Here is a 14,414-nt window from a genome sequence, read left to right as displayed (position 1 = left end):
TGTTAGGCTAGAGTTCCTCCTCGTTTACACCTCTACACCTCGGGATTTTGTGACACATCTCAACACTTGACCGACAAGGCCTCTTCCTGAGTCGGTGGACTGCGCCTTTCTGCTCCTAACCAGACGTAAGAGGCTGGTACAAGGTAGCATTCAGTTTCTTAAAAAAAGAAAAGAGAAAAGATGACTTCGCTCTTTCATACTAGTCGGAAATTATTATGTTCAGTCCTTAGTCACGCGGCGTCGCGGAGTCACTGGGTTCGGGGCTCCCCAACCGTCATAAACTTGCTGCCGCGACCCGAGTGGGCGGACCCCGCCGCAACCACTCCCCGGAGATGATGGCGCGGCGCGCTCGTGGGCCGTCCGGGGGCGGGGTCGACAGCGCAGGCGTAGAGAGCCCTCCTGGTTCCGGGCACCAAGCTGCCGGAACCGGAAATAGCGCCCGGCGCCGCCAAGAGTGCCGTAACTGCCAGCGCGATGCCGAAGGGGCCCAAGCAGCAGCCGCCGGAGCCCGAGTGGATAGGGGACGGAGAGACCACGAGCGCCACAGGTGAGGCTGGTAGGCAGGGAGGGAAGGAGATAGGAAAGAGAAGAAGAGAGAGAAGTGTGTGCGTGTCTTAGGAGAGGGTCACGGGGCGCGAGACTGACCGGGCCGTGCGAGGGCTACTGCGCATGCGTTCAGTGGGGCTGGGACGAGTTTGCCCTGGCAGGAGGGTTTTTGGGGTGCCGGCGAAAGAAGAGGTGCCAGGGTGTCAGGCAGGAACTTCAGTAAGACTGATAAAGAGACGAGGAAGAGCGTATGGTACCGAGGGAGAGATGGGGAGAACTGAGAAAGTCCTGTTTTCTTCTCTTTTGGACATCTTCCCCACCACACGGTATTCCACATCCGGCACTTACATATTGATATAAGCTGTGCCTCGACCTCCTCTCTCTCTCTCTCTCTCTCTCTCTCTCTCGCACACACACACACACACACATACACATACACATTCTCACACTCACCCGTGCAACCCATCATCCCACCTGCTTCTTAAGAGAGGATGACTCCCTGCGCTCTTTCGTAAGACACCTTTCTGACTCAACTGGAGCAAGAGCATAGATACTGGGTGTTGGAATGGAGGATTAAGGTTTACTTAAAAGCAGCGGATGTTTATTGAGCACCTGTTTTTAATTATGCAGTGTAAATGCTGTGCTTTGGGGAGGGGAGAAAAAAATACGAAGACATCCTACCAGGCTTGAAGGTACTTCAAGAGGGAGATAAAATGGACAGAAGTAATTATAGTAGGTATACAGCGACTAATTTTACAGGCATTTATGGAATGCCTACTTTGTACCCGGTGCTGTGCAGAAGAACTGGAGGTGTAGGGATGAAAGATAAGCCTTACCTATCGAGAAGGGGCGAGTCTAGTGGAGGGGACAGAGCATTAATCAGACAGAGGCTGACAGAGTGTGATGAATGTGTTGAGAATGCTATGGGACTAGAAAAGAGAGGGGCAACATCTATCAGATAGGGCGGGAGTGTCAGCAAAGCCTCCCAGGAATATGTGATAGCCGAGTTCGTTCTTGAAGGATCAGTGTGAGTTAGCAAGGGGAAGAACATCCTAAGCAAGCAGAGGGTGCAGTTAGTGCAGAGGTAGAGATGTAGTTGAGCCTGGCTGGTTCCCAGTATTGTGTGACTAGTGTGATGGGGTTGGAAAGACGTGCGGGAGACAGATAATGAAAGGCTTTATACACTACTCCAAGGAACTTAGCCCTAAAAACATTAAGAAGGAGGACCCATTGAAGTGCATAAGGAATGGTTGGAGGGAGGGAGACCATTTAGGAGGCTCTGGTAATGATCCAAGTGAGAAGTGGTAAGGGAGTAAGCCAGGGCATTGACTGGAACTGGGAACCAGCTAAATCAAGGGAGGAGAATTAAGGCTGACACTCACTTGAATAATGCAGCAGTTAGTAGGCTATTCATTGAAAGCAGTAGTGGGCTGTTGAGTGGGGAGCGGGAAGAGGTAAGGGCACTTTTGAATGCTGAGTTGGAGATTTCTGGGGAATTTTAAGAGGAGATGGCAAGGAGAGAGTTTGTTCGGTGGCTGTGGAGAGAGCTCTAGACTAGGAGTAAAGACACAGGTGAGTGTAGTTGTACGGGGCATCCCCTAGAGAGTGTATGCAGATGGAAGCGAAAAGACGTAGAAGGTGGGAACCCAAAAGAACCTCAACAATTAAGGGAAGTAAGGTAGAGAAGGAGGCTGAGGAGATGAGACCGAGAAAGGCGAGCAGCCAGAGAAACTAGAGGCAGACCAGCAGCAGCAGGCTCCCTGACGCCAAGTAACAACAGGAAAGGAGAATTAAAAGGATGAAGAGGTAGGTAGCATGGAATGTTGCCGAGTAATCAAGCAAAATAAGGACTACAAAGAAACCTTTTCGGGTTGAACAACTAAGGGGACAGTGACAACTTTGAGAAAAGTAGTATTCATTAGAAGATGACAGCTGAACCAGGTTGCAGTATATTCAAAAAGGAACAGGAGATGAGGAGGTGGAGCTAGCGTGGACTGCACTTTTGAGACCCAGTGAAGACAAGGATAGAAACAGTAATTGGGGGAGGAGATTGTAAGGTTACGGAAAGTGCTTTACTTGGCTTTGAAATTAGGAGTCACTTCAGTGATGTACTTACTAAAGGGAGGAGCCATTAGAGGGGGAGATGTGGAGGATACAGCATAGCTTTAGCCACGCTTAGCCTTTTCCTGTTCCTTGCTGATAGTACTTTCTCACACTTGAACCTGTGCACAGGCTTCTCTCCCTACGGTCAGGAGGTGTGGTTGTGTTAGTCCTTGGAGATACATTAGTGTCTGAGTCACTTCTCAGTGTTGTCAGGGCGAGCTGATCATGTCATTCCTTCTCGTGTACTGCAGTGGGTCCTCCTTCTTAATGGCTTTAGGGTTAGATTCCTTGGAATAGCTTATAAAACCTTTCATTATTTTCTCCTGCACATCTTTTCAGTTCCATCACACTAGTCACCCAATATGGGGATCAGATTTTGAAATGTGTTCAGGATGGAGGTCACAGATGAAGCAAAGACAGGCATAAGCGTGCCTGGGAGTTAACCAAGGAGCGGGGAGAAGCCAATGTCCAGAACACGGGTATGGATAGGGAAACAGAGATAGCAGACAAGATAGGATGCGCCCTTTTAGTCTGTGAGGCCCTAAGTTATAAGGATTGTCCTTTATTCTCTCCAGTTTTTGACACTGTACATGCTCAGTATCTGAATAAATGATTACTCTGGACTAGGTGGAAATCTGGTCTGAGAATCCTCAATGTAGTAGATAGCAGAAAGCCTTTGTTTTGGGGTTTTGGGGGAAAAAAAAAAAACCCAAGTGATTACCGGAGTGCTTTTGGATGGAATTGGGTAGCAGTGGGTGGATGGGATGGTTGGGAGATGAATGTGATAGTGGACAGGCCTGGGCGTGGAGAGAAGTCACGAGGCTGCTGGCTGCCTCCCAGTCTGATGTGGGAGGGAGTTAGACCTAGTCCCCTGCCTTCGGGGAAATGGGGATGGACAGAAAGGAGAAGCTGGAGTTTGTTCAGTCAGTACACTTTGATCGACCTCCCACTCCGCTCTCTGGGAGCACGAGCCGAGTGGTCTCACAGGTCGCTCTCTAGGATGGAGGACCGACGCCCGGTTAAGCGCGACACAGCGTGGTGTGTGCCAGAGGCGCTAGTGGAGCAGGTGCGGCACAGACCCAGGTGCTTGTTGACTTAGCAGATGGCTGTTTCCACGGCCTGCAGGGTCCAGAAATGACATCTCCCCGGGCTTCCCCGGTGGCGCAGTGGTTGAGAGTCCGCCTGCCGATGCAGGGGACACGGGTTCGTGCCCCGGTCTGGGAAGATCCCACATGCCGCGGAGCGGCTGGGCCCTTGAGCCATGGCCGCAGGGCCTGTGCCCCGCAACGGGAGAGGCCACAACAGTGAGAGGCCCACATACCGCAAAAAAAAAAAAAAAAAAAAAAAAGACATCTCCCCAACTGAATTCATATTTTTGTCCTACCTTTCTCCCCCATGGGTGGTAGGGGTGGGGAGAGGGGTCCTTCTCTTCCAGTACATCCTGCGTTAATCAATGGTACCACTAGCCCAGCTAATTTTGCCAACTGAAAACATTGGAGTCATCTCTGAATACTCTTACTTCTCACCTCTGCCATCACCCTGTGGATTCTCCTTCTCTGCCTCCCACTGCTACCCTAGACCAGCCACCATTGTCTGTCTTGTGGGACAGTGCCAATGTCTAGGGAGCAGTAGTTGAGCTAGAAAAACAGTAAATAGGGTGGGGACCACTGAGAGCTTGGCAGGAGAGATCAGGGTGCTTTGGAATTTGCAAATCATCATTCATAATGTCTGCTTAACCTTCTAGACAAAGTGGTGAAGAAAGGGAAGAAGGACAGGAAGACCAAAAAGACGGTGAGGAGAGAGGACTGTGGGTGTTTCCGGGCAGAAGGTGGCCCTTTGAAGGCTGTGGGGGCCCAAGGGAGGGGAAGAGGTCTTGTCGGGAGAGGGAGCAAGGTGGGATGGAGTGGAAGGTCCCTGGGCTCGTGTGTGGTGGTGAAGGGCTTGGTTGGTTTCTGAGGCATGTTTACCGAGATCTTAACTCCCGTTTTAGTTCTTCGAAGAGCTGGCAGTAGAAGACAGACAGGCTGGGGAAGAAAAGAAAGTGCTCAAGGAGAAGGAGCAGCAGCAGCAGCAGCAGCAGCAGGTACAGGTGTCACGGGACCCACCACTACATGGGGGCATCCATGGGCCCGCCAGCCCCTCTGCAGCCCACGCTGGTTCACTCAGCTGACGGGGCGCTCTCTCCGGAGCAGAGATACAGCAGCGGCCTGGGCTTCATTCTCTCACTGTTTGGCTTTCAGCAGCAAAAAAAGAAGCGAGACACTCGAAAAAGCCGTCGGAAAAAGGATGTGGATGATGACGGAGAGGAGAAGGAGCTCATGGAGCGTCTTAAGAAGCTCTCAGTGCCGGCCAGTGATGAGGAGGATGAGGGTAAATGTCCCAAGGGGACATGGGTACCTGGAACCCTTTAGTCATGAAGAGTCAGGAGCCACATTCCTTGCTTTTGGAGTTGGATTAGATTAAGGAGCAGGACACTGTAATTCTCCTTTCGTGTCTCACCTTCTCCCCTTGTCATTTCAGTACCTGCCCCAGTACCCCGAGGAGGGAAGAAAACCAAGGTAAGCCATCTGTGTGGTAGACAGAGACCCCAGGGGTGCAGCCTTGACCATCCTCCTGACTTCTCTGGCCCTTTCATTCTCCAGGGTGGTAATGTTTTTGCAGCCCTGATTCAGGATCAGAGTGAGGAAGAAGAGGAGGAGGAAGAAAAACATCCTCCTAAGCCAGCCAAGCCAGAAAAAAATCGGATCAATAAGGTGACAGTGGTGGCTCTGCCAGTCACTCCCACCCCGTGTAGCACCTTTGGCCACAGTGTGGTAATTTCCCGGCTTCTTTTCTTGCTTTTCAGCTCGCTCTTCTAGGCCAGTCTTGCTTACACTGTCAAAGTCAGCTGTTTAAAATACTCTTCATCACTCGGAAATTTACAGTGATCCTGTTGCTTTCAAACTCAAAATATAAAACAAAGGCCTTTGGGTCTTTGCCCTTCCACTTGGACCCCTTTGCAGGGTTACTTGGGACTTCTCCATGTATACCTTCCAGATTAGCCTGATCACATCTTGGCATCCAGCTTGACTGCGTGTTGAAACCTTTGTTCTTTATGCCCTCTCTTCCCTCTTCCTAGAAGACCTTCACTAAGCCCACATCCATTACCTCATCTCGAGATTGGTCCTCTTGAAGAAGCCCTCCAGTGCTAGGGCCATCTCACCCACGTGGCTCACTTGCCTGTGTAACGGTCCCTTAGCTTTGTTGATATTCTCTAGTCGTCTCTTCACTATCTTTATCCAGCTGGAGACTAGGGTTTTTCTGGGTCTCATTTTCTCCCTGGCAGACACAGTATAGTTAACTGCTACTCCTAGACTCCCTAGAAACGCTCGTTAAGCTACAATATAACAAATTAATTTGTGTGTGTCTGTGTGTGTCTTCTCCAGGCTGTATCTCAGGAACAACAGCCAGAGCTCAAGGGCAAAAAGGGAAAGGAGGAGAAGTCAAAGGGGAAGGCCAAGGTGAGGGCGTATAGGCAGGAGGAGGGCTGGGTCTCAGGAGTTAGAGCAGTTCATCAGACTTGCTGTCTTTTCCCTGGTAGCCTCAAAATAAATTTGCTGCTCTGGACAATGAAGAGGAGGAGGATGAAGAGGAAATAACAAAAGAGGAGGAACCACCCAAGCAAGGGAAGGAGAAAACCAAAAAGGCAGAGCAGGTTTGTATTTTGGTGTTGGGGGAAGGTGGGCTGAGGGACTAGGACTCTGGCCCCTGGGCAGGGGGCAGGATCTGGGGTTGCTCTTACTCTCCAGAGCAGGAGTTGGCAAACTTTTTTTTTTGTCCCTGCCACGCAGCTTGCGGGATCTTAGTTCCCCAACCAAGGATTGAACCCGGGCCCATGACACTGAAACCGTGGTGTCCTAACCACTGGACCACCAGGGAAGTCCCAGGCAAACTTCTGTAAAGGGACACATAGTAAATATTTTTGGCTTTGCGGGCCATATTCAATCTCTGATGCATATTCTTCTTCTTTTCTATTTTTGGAAAAATTCCTTGAAAGTGTACAAACCGTTCTTAGCTCAAGGGCCATCATTGGCAACTCCTGATCCAGAGAGGAAATGATGCGGGCGTTAGCCTCAGTCAGTCCGAGTTCTGGCTCTTGCCACTCACTGTGTGACCTTGAGTACATTTTTGCATCTCCTTGGGTCTCAGTTTTCTCATCTGTGTGATCTAGTGATCTCTGAGCTCCCTCGTACCATTAGCACTTGCTAGTTCTGATTTTGCTGGATTTCTCAGTGACTATATGCTAGGGCTTCTAGACCTTTTCCTTGCATGTTAATGTGTAGGCCACTGATACATGAGAAAAAGAACCTCATATAACCCTTAATTACACTGTATCGGCAGTCACATAGTTACAGGTACACATACATTATTACATTTCATACGTAAACACTCATACGATTCCTGGTGGCAAAAATGGATCCAGGGCTGCAAGGAGAGCAGGGCGGGTATGAGAATGGGAGCAGATCCACCAGTGTATTTCAGGACCCTGGTGGAGAGAGACAGGGCTGACGGTGGAACTGGGGGTACGTGATGTGAAGTCTGAGTTCTAGAAGGGGTCCCTCATTTTTACCATCCCCTGGTTCTCACAGGGCTCAGAGGAAGAAGGAGAGGAGGAGGAGGAAGAAGGGGAGTCCAAGGCTGATGATCCCTATGCTCACCTTAGCAAGAAGGAAAAGAAGAAACTGAAGAAACAGGTAAAACCCTGCTTGGGTTCTTGGTGGTCAAAGGCGGCAGAATCTGATTTTTTTTTTTTCCCTTAACGCTTAAAGTAGGGGACATGTGGATTAGGGGACAAGAAGGAGCTTTGGGTGCTCTGTCGAGTAGAGCAGTTGGAGTAAGGAAATACTTGCTCTCTGTGAGCCTTGTCTCGGTGTCTGGTGACGTGGGGCTGTATTGTGATGATGGGAAGGTGGCAGGTAATAGCCTCAAATGTGATTTTTCCTTCCTTCTCAGATGGAGTATGAGCGCCAGGTGGCTTCACTAAAAGCAGCCAATGCTGCTGAAAATGACTTCTCCGTGTCGCAAGCAGAGGTGTCTTCCCGCCAGGCCATGTTAGAAAATGCATCTGACATCAAGGTAAGGTCTGAGGGGGCCCCTCTACCAGCTCAGCCAGGGACATGCCACTTCTCACCTTCCCCTGAGTGGCCATGGCAACCGAGGAAGTGGGTATGAATGGGAAGTCCATTGGGAAGAAAGCTTGGAGCCGTTCTCTACACCTTGAGTTCTGCCAACTTGAGTGAGAAGATAGAAGAGCCAGCATAAGGGTCCACCCTTGGAGGGAAGCAAGGCGGGACAGGCTGGCCGCGCTTAGGATTTGGAGACTCCGATGAGAGGCAGTGGTTGGGGAAGGGGCTTGTGTGGTGAGAAGAGGGGGCTTCCCTGCAGAGAGAAAGCTGCAGCTGCTGTCTGGAAGGGAGAGTTCTCATGTGCTCGCTCCTTCCCTGACACCTGCAGCTGGAGAAGTTCAGCATCTCCGCCCACGGCAAGGAGCTGTTTGTCAACGCAGACCTGTACATTGTCGCCAGCCGCCGCTATGGGCTGGTGGGACCCAATGGGTGAGGAGAGGAGGGGCTGGAGCTGTGAGAGGGGCGGGGCTGGAAGGAGAAGAGACTTCTGTGAGGTGGCCTGGTCCTAAAAGCTCTCATCCCCCAGCAAGGGCAAGACCACTCTCCTCAAGCACATCGCCAACCGAGCCCTGAGCATCCCTCCCAACATCGACGTGCTGCTCTGTGAACAGGGTGAGGCTGCTGGTGGTAGAGGGGCTTGGTGGAGAGGTGAAACCGAGGGGCCTGAGGGGGGCCACCACTGGGGTACAGGAGCCGACCAAGAATAGAAGAAACCGTGGTTGTAGAGCTGGAAGAACTCTTGTGGGGAGACTGGGGACTGGGAAATGGTGCTAAAGAAGGGGGAGAAGTGATGAGAGACTGGAGAGTATTTTATTTGGAACAAGTACAAAGAGCTGGGCAGGGTCAGGCAAACCAGAAACAGAGCTGCAGGGAAGAGGGAATAGGAGGCTTGGCCCTTGGGGCGCCCTGACTTCTCCCCTGCCCCCAGAGGTGGTAGCCGATGAGACGCCGGCCGTGCAGGCTGTTCTCCGAGCCGACACCAAGCGCTTGAAGCTGTTGGAAGAGGAGCGGCAGCTTCAGGGACAGCTGGAGTGGGGCGATGACGCGGCTGCCGAGAGGCTCGAGAAGGTAGAGGAGATGGCGCAGGGGACACGGGCTAAGACTGGGGGCTCCTGGGACCTCGCAGCATGTGTCCTCTTCTCCCTCCTCCCAGGTGTATGAGGAATTGCGGGCTACCGGGGCGGCAGCTGCAGAGGCCAAAGCCCGCCGGATCCTGGCCGGTCTGGGCTTTGACCCTGAGATGCAGAATCGACCCACACAGAAGTTCTCGGGGGGCTGGCGCATGCGCGTCTCCCTGGCCAGGTGGGCCCCCCCTCACCACCCTCCCTTCCAGCCTCCGTCCACCAGGGCTCTTTCCCTTCTTCCTGTTCTTCCAAGGCCGTCTTCTCCCTCCCTTACTCCCGAGCCTTGTCAGACTCGGGGTCTTTTCTCCCTACCTGGGGATGTATTCTATCTGTCTCCTGCCTGGGAACTGTCTAAGGAGAGGTTGGGAAGGAGTGTTCATGGTCTCAGGCTCCACTTACCAGAGGCTTCTCTGGGTTCTCTGAGCAAGGGTCTTCTTCCCCCTGACTCTGCATTCTGCTGCCCTGCCCTCTAGGGCGCTATTCATGGAGCCCACGCTGCTGATGTTGGATGAGCCCACCAACCACCTGGACCTCAACGCTGTCATCTGGCTCAATAAGTGAGTAGCCCTTTGATTACAGCCTTTGCATCGTTGGTTCGCATTCTGCCCTCGTTTCCTCTAGCTGGTCTCCACTCGGCCCTTGACACCTCTCACTCCAGCCCCCCTCTTTCACTCCCTGCCCCCACGTTCTGTCTGCTTCCCCTGACTCCACCCTAACCTGGCCATTGTGACATTTCCACTCTCTCCTCTAAAACCCAGCTACCTCCAAGGCTGGCGGAAGACGCTGCTCATCGTCTCCCATGACCAGGGCTTCCTGGATGACGTCTGTACCGATATCATCCATCTTGATGCCCAGCGGCTCCATTACTACAGGGGCAATTACAGTAAGGAGGACCGTTTAGGGGCAAGGAAAGGGGTGGTTCCTCGAGAAAGGCCTGGGAGGGAGGGCCTGTAGGGTTGTGATAATTCTGAGTCTTTCAGAATTCTAGACAACGATGCCTGCCCCCATCCTCCCCTGTCGTGCTGGGGAGAGGGACAACCATCGATGCCCATTCCCCTCTCTTGCCCCAGTGACCTTCAAGAAGATGTACCAGCAGAAGCAGAAGGAACTGCTGAAGCAGTATGAGAAGCAGGAGAAAAAGCTGAAGGAGTTAAAGGCGGGCGGCAAGTCCACCAAGCAGGCGGTGAGCACCTGGGTCTTCCTGGGAGGGGGTCTTCTCCAGAGAAGGAGCAGGACTCGGGCCCTGCCTGCCTTTTGAGGCCTTCTGTGAAGGGTGCGGATGTCTCCTTTCCCCTTCTTCCCCAGGAAAAGCAAACAAAGGAAGCCCTGACTCGAAAGCAGCAGAAGTGCCGGAGGAAAAACCAGGATGAGGAGTCACAGGAGGCCCCCGAGCTCCTGAAGCGCCCCAGGGAGTACACCGTGCGCTTCACGTTCCCTGACCCGCCGCCGCTCAGCCCTCCAGTGCTGGGCCTGCATGGTGAGCGGCCGCGGCCGTGCCTTCCCTCCACACCAGGACATTTGGGGCACCCTCTGGGGACTCTGAAGAGAAAATAAAGTGCTTCTTTTCCTGGTCTCTCAGGTGTGACGTTTGGCTATGAGGGGCAGAAACCACTCTTTAAGAATCTGGATTTTGGCATTGACATGGACTCAAGGAGTGAGTTGGCAGGGGAGGCTCAGGAGCCCGGGGGAGAGTCTCTGGGGACCTCGCCTCTTTGACCTCTGTCTTCCTTCTGGCAGTCTGCATCGTGGGCCCTAACGGCGTGGGGAAGAGCACCCTGCTGCTGCTGCTGACAGGCAAGCTGACGCCGGTGAGTCCGGGAGCCGGGAAGGGGGGGCGGCGACGAGCGAGCAGAAGCGTGAGCACACGGCTGTTCCCCAGAGGCTGCAGCCGGGGGCCCCTCTGTGCCGTGGAGAGTTAAATACAGAACTTGTCATGGATGATGCGCTTCCTTGAGAGATGCTGTAGAGGAGGACGGTTTGGATCAGGCGGGGAGAAGAGCCAGGAGAAGTGGGGCCGGGCTAGGGGCACGCCTCCCCCCACCACCCCGCCATGTGTTTCAGTTATGCAAGAAATACATGCCCATTGTAGAGTGGTTAGAAATTGCACAAGCCAGGGAATTCCCTGGCGGTCCAGTGGTTAGCACTCGGAGCTGTCATTGCCATGGACCCGGGTTCAATCTCTAGTCCGTGAACTAAGATCCCTCAAGCTGCGCGGCGCAGCTGAAAAAAAAAAAAAAGAAAGAAAAAGAAGTTGCGTAAGCCAGAGAAAATCTAGAGGTAACCTGTATTAATTTTGATGGATTGCTTTCTCCTTTTTTTTTCCTTTACAAGCGTGCATCTAATTTTTTTAACCAAAGTGGCCTATCGTGTGAATTGTTCTGTAGCCAGCTTTTTCCAGATAATGTACATCAAGCGTTTTTCCATGCCAGTAATCCTATGTGTGCATTCATTTCATATGGATCTACCATAGTTTATTTCATGTCAGTCGTTTAGATTATTTCTGATTTTTCACTAAAGGACAAAACTATAGTAAATAGTCTTATTATACCTGTTCATGAATTTAGTTTTCCTTAGGATAAATTCCCTAGAATTGCTTTGGGGACTTTGTGGCGTTATGTAGTGCTTAGGTGGGTTGTAGCCATCTGTCTGCCCTCCAAGAAAGTGTTGAGAGGGGCCGTTGCCTCACACCCACAGAGAGTAGTCTTCAGAAAGGTGTTCTAGATCCTCCCACAAACTGTCTCTTAATCCCCATCTGAGGTGGAACCCTGAAAACATCTTGCTGGAAGGCGGGGGTGGGGACGGGGGTCCTTTACTTGTGGTCAGTCTGCTCCTGGTTCTGAATCTCTGCTTTCTGTCTCCCCCTCCTTGATTCTCCTCTTGCTTCTGATTTCCTGGGCCTGCCTTGGTCACGTTCAGGAGACGCCCATGTTCCCTTTCTCACACTGGCTCGTTCCCAGCCCGATTCTGGTGTTTAGCTCCCCTTGAGAAAAGTTGGGGTGTGGAGCTGCAGCTCCTTTCCCCTTCCCCTTAGCTCCCCCCTTGCTTTTTCCTTGCAGACTCGTGGGGAAATGAGGAAGAACCACCGGCTGGTAAGTGGCTTTGGGAATCGGGAGTAAGAGGCCGACAGAGGAAGTATGATTTTGACTGACCACCTCCCTCTCCTCTCGGGCAGAAAATTGGCTTCTTCAACCAGCAGTACGCAGAGCAGCTGCGCATGGAGGAGACGCCCACCGAGTACTTGCAGCGGGGCTTCAACCTGCCCTACCAGGATGCCCGCAAATGCCTGGGCCGCTTTGGCCTGGAGAGTCACGCCCACACCATCCAGATCTGCAAACTCTCTGGTACCAGGGGCCAGGGCAGGTGTCCCCGTCCTTAGCCTTCATACCTGCAGACTGTCCCTAGGGGCAGGAGGAAAGAGGAACCGGGACTTGGGGGACCTCACCGCGTGCACGCGCGCGCACACACACATTCAGGGTTTACCTGCAGAACTGTCAGGTGGTGAAAGGTGCAGTGGATCTCCTTTCCCTTTGCTACAGGTGGGCAGAAAGCCCGAGTTGTGTTTGCAGAGCTGGCCTGTCGGGAGCCCGATGTCCTCATCTTGGTGAGTGAGCTGGACTGCAGGGCTGGGGTAAGGGTGACAGAAAGGAAAGGTAGGAGTCGTAACTCTCAGTCACGGGATGCCTCCTCCCCCATAGGACGAGCCCACCAATAACCTGGACATTGAGTCTATCGACGCTCTTGGGGAGGCCATCAACGAATACAAGGGTGGTGAGTCAGCTCAGGGCGCGCCCTCCTCCTCCCCGCCTTGGGGACCGGGCTGTGGTGTCTTTTGGCTGGGCGCCCTCCTCTCAGGTTCTGATTCCCCTCTTCCTCCTTCCTCCCTGCCCTCCATTCTCGCCATCTTTCTTCAAAGCTGTGATCGTCGTCAGCCATGATGCCCGACTTATCACAGAAACCAACTGCCAGCTGTGGGTGGTGGAGGAGCAGAGTGTTAGCCAGATCGACGGTGACTTTGAAGACTACAAGCGAGAGGTGTTGGAGGCCCTGGGTGAAGTCATGGTCCACCGGCCCCGAGAGTGAGCTTTCCTTCCTGGACATCCCCTCGTCTCCTCTCCACTCGGAAGTGTGCTCTGGTCTGCAGCTGGCGCGGTAGCTACTCGGGTACATGAAGGCGGAGCGTGGTCTTGATGTGACCAGGATACCGCTTTGATTGCTTCCTCTTCTCTGAAAGACTTGTCTGATTGCTCTCTTCAGGTAACTGAGCTGGCCTTGTCCTTGAAATCCCTCTGTACAAGCAGAGGTGACCTTTGTTACGGGGCTCCATCCATCCAAGCTCATGTGGCCAGTTGTCTGAGACTCTGTCGTCACTCAGAAGCCTGCGTCTGGCCCGCCTCAGAGCTTCGGGCCCAGCTGCTGCCCTGTTCTGTGAGTGGTGCTGCGTTTTCTGGTGGATTTAATGCTGACCTAACTGATACCAACAGCTGGCGCAGCTCAGAGCTGGAGGTGAGCTCTGAGGCCTGTGCTGTCACCCAGGATTTGGGGCCTGCAGTCTCTAGTCTGGCTGGGGACTTGGGGCCAGGAAAGGAATGCTGCTGAACTCGAATCACCCTTTACAAGGGGAAGAAATAAAGGAAAGGAGTTGCGCCGCCCTGTCACTGTTTGGAGATTTCGTGGGAGCTGGAACTGTTCTTACTCTTGATTTGCTTTGTTCAGTTTACTAGCAGCGGTTAGTATCCTCTCTTCCCCACCAGTACAGGTGGGTCTAACTTGCAGTCTTACTGCACTTTAGATGGTGCTCACTGTTTAGGAGCCTCCCTCCCTTCCCACAGCCCTTCTGACAAGGACAAGGGAAAGTGAGTCATCCCTTCCAACTAGGACGCTCGGGTTTCTCACTATCCAAGCTCCGCCTTGGTATCAGGGACCAGAGAGCTGATCCCCCCAAAAGTTACTAAATCAGCCAACATGTACAGCACCGTGCGGTACGCAAGAAGGGAAGAGCCAAGGTCTGTCTTCATGAATAGTCTAGATAGAGAAGACTTAGGAAGTAAGACATGAGTGTATAGCGTGTTACAATTAATTGCCAAATGTGTGGTGCTCTAGATTCTAAGTTGCCTTGAGCTCATAGAAGAGAAAGATTATCCAGAACTTGGGTATTTGGCGGGATCACTTGAGGGTGGACCGTGAAAAACAGTAAGGATTTTTTTTTAAATTTATTTATTGTTGGCTGCGTTGGGTCTTTGTTGCTGCGCGCAGGCTTTCAGTAGTTGCAGCGAGTAGGGGCTACTCTTCATTGTGGTGCGCGGGCTTCTCATTGCAGTGGCTTCTCGTTGCGGAGCACGGGCTCTAGGTGCGCAGGCTTCAGTAGTTGCGGCACATGGGCTCAGCATTTGTGGCTTGTGGGCTCTAGAGCGCAGGCTCAGTAGTTGTAGCGCACGGGGTTAGGTGCTCTGCAGCATGTGGGATCTTCCCGGACCAG

At 52.6% G+C, this 14,414-nt stretch overlaps 1 protein-coding gene across 2 annotated transcripts; it reads left to right on the top strand.

Annotated features, from left to right (window-relative positions):
* The first annotated feature begins 410 nt into the window (after nucleotides 1–410).
* ABCF1 (ATP binding cassette subfamily F member 1) lies at nucleotides 411–13,608 on the top strand. Of its 2 annotated transcripts, none has more exons than XM_082639764.1 (25): nucleotides 411–547; nucleotides 4,394–4,440; nucleotides 4,640–4,732; nucleotides 4,893–5,019; nucleotides 5,170–5,207; nucleotides 5,292–5,402; nucleotides 6,075–6,149; nucleotides 6,230–6,343; nucleotides 7,278–7,382; nucleotides 7,642–7,764; nucleotides 8,143–8,243; nucleotides 8,341–8,426; nucleotides 8,743–8,882; nucleotides 8,968–9,116; nucleotides 9,412–9,495; nucleotides 9,697–9,821; nucleotides 10,009–10,121; nucleotides 10,244–10,415; nucleotides 10,518–10,592; nucleotides 10,676–10,746; nucleotides 11,995–12,027; nucleotides 12,111–12,279; nucleotides 12,475–12,539; nucleotides 12,634–12,706; nucleotides 12,852–13,608. In XM_082639764.1, the coding sequence occupies exons 1-25, from the start codon at nucleotides 475–477 to the stop codon at nucleotides 13,016–13,018; spliced, it is 2,529 nt and encodes an 842-aa protein (XP_082495890.1). In that variant the 5' UTR covers nucleotides 411–474; the 3' UTR covers nucleotides 13,019–13,608. The 2 variants fall into 2 exon arrangements, with proteins under 2 accessions (XP_082495890.1, XP_082495889.1); XM_082639763.1 differs by having other exon boundaries at nucleotides 4,890–5,019.
* Nucleotides 13,609–14,414: the final 806 nt, after the last annotated feature.

This window comes from Mesoplodon mirus (genome assembly GCF_964341445.2).
Source record: "Mesoplodon mirus genome assembly, chromosome: 12".
NCBI lineage: Eukaryota > Metazoa > Chordata > Mammalia > Artiodactyla > Ziphiidae > Mesoplodon > Mesoplodon mirus.
This window is presented reverse-complemented; position numbering and strand designations above follow the sequence as displayed.

Bases quoted from the DNA above. Each gene is read 5' to 3' on its own strand.
- ABCF1 (XM_082639763.1), top strand. From the start codon at position 475: ATGCCGAAGGGGCCCAAGCAGCAGCCGCCGGAGCCCGAGTGGATAGGG. The intron at 6,150-6,229 runs GTGAGGGCGTAT...TTTCCCTGGTAG, and splicing joins AGTCAAAGGGGAAGGCCAAG to CCTCAAAATAAATTTGCTGC. The intron at 6,344-7,277 runs GTTTGTATTTTG...TGGTTCTCACAG, and splicing joins AAACCAAAAAGGCAGAGCAG to GGCTCAGAGGAAGAAGGAGA.